At 33.3% G+C, this 6,252-nt stretch overlaps 1 protein-coding gene across 1 annotated transcript in view; it reads left to right on the top strand.

Annotated features, from left to right (window-relative positions):
• TNPO1 (transportin 1) overlaps positions 1-6,252 on the top strand; it is a 100,982-nt gene that overhangs the window by 49,184 nt on the left and 45,546 nt on the right. Inside the window, exons 3-4 of the mRNA XM_023729452.1 lie at positions 2,511-2,586; positions 6,160-6,248. Of these exons, the coding sequence (XP_023585220.1) occupies positions 2,511-2,586; positions 6,160-6,248 (165 nt within the window). The remainder of the gene's footprint in view (positions 1-2,510; positions 2,587-6,159; positions 6,249-6,252) is intronic.

The raw sequence follows: 6,252 nt of genomic DNA, 5'->3' as shown, positions 1-6,252 counted from the left end.
AAACTGGACAAATGGACAGCCCTGCTTATTGAATCCAGAAAAGGAAACAGATTGACTCATCCTATTATAAATACCCTTCTGCCTTTATTTTATGCTCAAAGAATTTAATTCTTTTTTAAAAAAAAAAAAAAAAACTTTACTACTTTTGTAGGAAAATCCCTTGATTTTTATTGTTAATAAGTTAATATGGAATTTGTAAAGTAAGCGTTTATTAGTGTTTTTAGGTTTGTTAAATGTAAAACACTGTAAAGGTGAAGTTATATACAATTACATAAGAAGCTCAGATAAATAAGTTTCTAAGACAGTGCATCACTAACTTAAAACTGTCAGTAGATGAGTTAAATAAGTACTTAGCTTCTTGGTTAATATACTGCCCATTCAGAAATGGAGGGGTTAATGGTTTAGGGGTGTGTGTGTGGTTTTTTTAAGTCATTTCGTTTGAATACCGCTCGTACTGAGGAAAGAGTAACAGTTTTGGGATATATTGGAGCTTGTATCTGAAATTCTTCTTTGGTTCTAATTTGTTTTTATACCAGCAGCTCTAGGAATGATACAAAACCCGATGTCGTCCGACTCATACATAGCGTCCAGTAGGTCAGCGTAGAACTGACCCATAGGGTTTCCAAGGAGCGGCTGGTGGATTCGAACTGCCAACGTTTTGGTTAGCAGTCTGAGCTCTTAATATAGAAGTTGATATTTAATGAATTACAGGTATTATATGCAAGCTGTTCGTTTCTAAAGTTCACCAAGCCCAGAACCACGTTGTAATTTCTTCTTTAGCACTATGTATCCTAATTTTTTCAGTATATATTTATTATTATCTTTATGCCCCGTACTGTGGAGCCCTGGTGGCGCAGTGACTAAGAGAGCTCAGCTGCTAACCAAAAGGTCCACAGTTTGAATCCCCCAGCTGCTCCTTGGAAACCCTATGGGGCAGTTCTACTGTCTTGTAGGGTTGCTAAGTCGGAATCGACTCGGTGGCAACGGTTTTTGTTTTTGTTTTTTCCGGGTACTTAGGCTACCAGTCAGATTTACAGTTTATTCTGTGTGCCTGATAGAGGGGAATATTATTTAATTAAAAATATGCAGTGCTTTCTATTTTTAAAGTGTTTAATGATGACCTTGTTCTTTTGTGTCTTTTAAGAATGTATTTAATTATTGTTTTTATGTAGGCTTGAGCACATTTGAAAGACTGTTATAATAATATAGATAGTTCAAGTTGTAAAGAAGTAAGCCTTGTCAGGAAATATGAAAAAATTTAGTAACATGTCAGCATGCTGTTAATCTTAGCCATTCACTAAAACAAAAAATCACTTGTCTATGTTTTTCTGGTCATAGAAAGTAGTTACACCTTGGAATTTTACTGGAGAATATATTTTGCTAGTCAGTTGCATTCTGATCTCTATAAACATTGAGAGTATTCAAGTATGGGATAAATAGCTAATGTGTATATCTAGAGTGTTTACCATGGATTTAATCAGAAATTTAGGTACACTGAGTAAAAACATTTTGATTTTTCTGTGTTAAAAAACACAATTTTCAAGTATATTGGGAGTTTGAGAATCAAGACGTAAAGAAAGATACGATAGACCATTGCATCACTGTTGCCTGCTAACAGCAATGAAATACCTGCAAGTTTGTGTCACTGGAAGTGTTAGATTTTGGAGAAAAACAGTTGTAGAACTGTCATAATGCAATAATCTCATAATGCTGGCTCTTTACTATAAGATTTGGTATGTGGACTTTTGCATAAATGGTCTTTTATCTTAATTTTTTGACCTCTAAAGAATAAATGAGTCTAATTAAAGTTTGTTGTTTTGATTTTTTTATTTTAAAATTCTATTTTGTAAAGTTAATTTCTCTAAGTGATGTTTAAAGACTTGTTTTCTTTTCTTTGGAATGCTTTTTATTTTTGTTATTATTTATGCTTAAATACCTTTCTGGTCAGAATGTTTTAAAGTTCAAATAAATCAAAAAGAATTCTGTTTTGAAAATTTTGCTGTGTTGAACATGCAGAAGCTGGAACTTGCTTATGTTATATTAACTATAATTGATATATTAGTATAATTTTAATATTTCAGTCATAAAGCACCTAAGAAGTTTAATGAACGCTAGTGTTTTCTTAGGAACCCTGGTGGTGCAGTGTTTAATGTGCTCACCTGCTAACCAGAAAGTCAGCAGTTCAAACCCACCAGCCACTCCGAGGGAGAAAGCTGTGGTAGTCTGCTTCTTTAAAAGATTTACAGCCTTGGAAGCCCTCTGGGACAGTTGTACGCTGACCTATAGGGTCGCTATGAGAATCCAGTTGCTGGCTAGGGGTTTGGTAATGTGTTCTTGGAATAGTGTATTGTTTGTTAGGTTAGTAAGCTAATCTTATTCTTAGTAAAAATGCAAGGCTAAAAATAACACCAAAGGATTCTTGATTTTATAAAAATTGGTTTTAGTGTAAAAATGCTTGCTTTCTTCCTTAGAATACACTGAGAAGTTTCCTTAACTACTGTTTGTTCTAGAAACTGGAACAGCTCAATCAATATCCGGATTTTAACAACTATCTGATTTTTGTTCTTACAAAATTAAAATCTGAAGGTAAGTGGTTTTATATTGATAAATATTTAAAGGTGTTTTTTAATACCTACTAAAATACACTGTAAATTAATTCATTTCAAAGGATTTCATTTTGTGGTAACCACATGCTTTATTGTTGTGGTATGGGTAGAGACTTAAGAGTTACTACTACCCAAGGCATTTAGATGTTTAATAAGCATCTGGTTGTTAATTGGGTGTTTGTGTAATGAATTCCCGCATTCTTTGCAGATGAGAAGTGTGTTGCAAAGTCTATTTTGGTGTTTTACTTTAGTCCTTCTATGTAAATGTCATAGATTGATTTAATACACAGATTGTGATGCATAGTTTAATATAAACTTGGTTTTAGTATCTTTTTTAAGTCTTTTTCACAATACTGAAGCTATACGTATGTTCGTTGTTAAAAAAAAAATTTAAAAAATTGAAAGCACATAAAAGCAAAAAGAAAAATCATTTCTAATGCTATCACCCAGTGGTAGTTACTGTTACTGCCTTGCACTGTATGCCTCCACACTATTTCGTATGTCTGTATACTATTTTAAGTTTCTCTTAAGCAAAAATGGGATCATTCTCTTCACTGACTTTTGTAACTTTTTTTAAAAAACTTAAAACTATTAACTGAGAATCTCTGCCCTCGTGGAGCTTACATTGTAGTGAGAGGGATGTTCTTCATTGCGTTTTGAATGTTGAGTATTCCCTTCCTGGAGTATTGTCAGACGCATAGAAGGCACATAAATATTTATTACATGACTGGCTGGCCTCTGAAAATGCTATCCTCTATTCAGTGATCAGTGTTGCAGAAGCACTAGTGCAGTTAGTAAAAACATTGCGGTTAGAGTTGGGAAATGAATCTTAGACTCTACTTTGACACTAAGTCGTTTAACTTCTCTTGCTTCTTTCAGCTATAAAATGCCCGTGTTAGACTACCAGACTGTTTATAAGGTTTCAGCTCCAAAATCTGTCAGGTTAATGGTCCTAATCTGTAGTAAAATCTCACTGATAAATCTTGTATTTATTTAGATTTTGATAATCTGTACACAGTATAGTGATTAATTTTGAATTGTTTTCAAATAATTTCTAGAAAATTTGGGGGGTTTAAATTTGAGATTGAGAGATGTAGAAAATTTAAACTTTAAATCTAGGTTTTAAGAAACTGGAAATTCCCTCTATATCTTTTAGTTCAGCAGTTAGTATTCATAACTTGAAATATATTTATGATACATTATTTAATATAGAAATTTTATTTTCCCCCCCCACAGAATAATTTGTAATCAGTAATCAGGGCTGTTTGTTTTTTAAAGCATGGAAATATTTAGTGAATTACTTTTTCTAATCTCTTAATTGTTTTACTGGAAAATTTTAAACGTAATTTCACTGAGCCGTCTAGTCTCTGTCCTGTTCCCACCCTAAATTCCAAATTTTAAGATTGTTACAATGTTATACTCTTATCAGGCTTTCTTGGGTATAAAGATACTTCAGAAGTGCTAAAATAAACTTGGAATTCAAATAATAGCAAAAGATATTGGCTGTAACTGCCTCCACAGAGACTTAATAATTACAAAACCATAAAATGTTGGAAAGGATTTTATTTGAGCTTTCTTAACCCCTGAAATGTATTTTTTTGTTGTTCATATAGGCACAGTTTCTCAGAAGACATAGTAAAAGCTTTACAGTTGTATAACTCTTGATAGTTCTTGCACTTACCCATTTATTTTTTTCCCAGGAAAATTGGCACCCACGTTCACTATCTCTAGTTTTCCATTAAAAAAAAAAAATCTTAACATTCTGGCCATCCATATTAGAGAAGGAACATAGGTAACATCTTAAGATAAAAATGCTTGTTTGATAATCTTGTCATTTCTCTTGTGAGTTTTTATACAGTGAATGGAGGAGTAAAATATCTAATCTGAAGGAGACTCAGATCAGTGGATCTAATTCCCTCAATTTACAGTTGAGCAGTTTGAGGCCCAGTGAAGTTTTACTTTCTTAAAAAAGGAAATGAGTAGCTGGTAGTTTTTTTAAATGTATTTTGGACAAAGGATATATATTTTTAATTTTAAACGGTTTCACCTCTATGGATTTTTAAAACTCTTCATTTTGTAACCTTTATTGTAAAAATAATATAGTGTATTCCTTGTAAACATACACAAACCATTTAAGTGTAATTACATGGCTATGAGTTATTCAGGGCTAATTTAATAAGACAAAAGCTTATTGCTCAAGGAAATTAAATATCTGGCTATTCGTTTATTTCATGCCAATTTTAAAGATAATTTAAAGTCAGAAGCAAGTGTGTTTTGTTTCATTTTAAGTTACCTATTGGAAAGGGTTATAAATGAAATAGGAAAGAAGTTTTTGGATGATGGCATAAAATTCTTAGGCTGTATTGCTGTGGTGTCCTAATAGAGTTTATATCCAGAGACACTTTGCTATCTTTTTTTCCTCTCCGTGTATTTCATCCTTGAATATTTCAGTTCTAATCAAACTTGGGGAGTATAGCACTAACTAGAACAAGCTCAGTTATTTTATTTCTTAATAAGGTATATAAAACAATACTGCTATATAATAGTCTGTTCAAGACACCAGCTGTTCATGGCTTGTAGAAGGGAGATACTGTGGAGTGGTTCAGAGTGTAGGCTCTGGAGCCAGACTCCTGAAGTTGACATTTGGCTTCTCCACTTAATAACCTTTTGTGACCTCGGCAATGGCCTCAGTTTCTTCACATTTTTAGTGGTGACAATAATAACCTGTTTCATGAGGTTGTGAGAATTAAATGCAGTACACTTGGCATTATTTAGTACATAGTAAGCATTTAGAATATGTTAACTATTGCTTATGTAGTTTGTTATGAGAAGGTGATTCCCAATATATTCTGAGCCCACTTAATTTTTTAATAGGATATTTTTAATGATTAATACTTTCTAATCTGTAATTGGATGTTTTTATCAGGTTCCAATAAAGCTTGAGTACAGTGGTCATTTATAAACTAAAAAACCAAACCCAGTGTCATCAAGTCGATTCCACTTATAGTGATCCTATAGGACAGAGTAGAACTGCCCCATAGGGTTTCTGAGGAGCAGTTGGTGGATTTGAACTGCTGACCTTCTGGTTAGCAGCCGCGCTCTTAAGCACTGCACCGCCAGGGCTCCCATATAAACTGAAATAACTCTTAAACTGAGCGAATCTCAACGAGGGGCAGTTTTGCCCCGCCCCCCCTCCAAGGGATGTTTGGCCTGCCTGGAAGTTTTTTCGGTTGTCACAACTGGAGGAATATTACTCGCATTTAGTGGGTACAGGCTAGTGATGTTGGTGAACATCTTAAAATGTATAGGATAGCCTCCTGCAACAAAGAATCATCTGGCCCAAAATGTCAGTAGTGCAAAAGTTAAGAAACCTTCAACTAAACCATGGAGCTAATCTTTTAGTAATCACTTACGATCTTTTTTCCTGATTATAGCAGAATTATTAGAATACTGCAATTAGTTTTTTAATAAAATTTTTTTTTTTTAACTTTTGTTCTTGATACGTTTTGAAATGAAAAGTATTTTAAAACTCAGTATTGTTTTTTTATTACAGATGAACCCACAAGATCATTGAGTGGTCTCATCTTGAAGAATAACGTGAAAGCTCATTTTCAGAACTTCCCAAATGGTGTAACAGACTTTATTA

This window comes from Trichechus manatus, unplaced genomic scaffold (genome assembly GCF_000243295.1).
Source record: "Trichechus manatus latirostris isolate Lorelei unplaced genomic scaffold, TriManLat1.0 scaffold00029, whole genome shotgun sequence".
Lineage (NCBI taxonomy): Eukaryota > Metazoa > Chordata > Mammalia > Sirenia > Trichechidae > Trichechus > Trichechus manatus.
The sequence above is the reverse complement of the archived record's forward strand: the minus strand, read 5'-3'. Positions and strand labels throughout refer to the sequence as shown.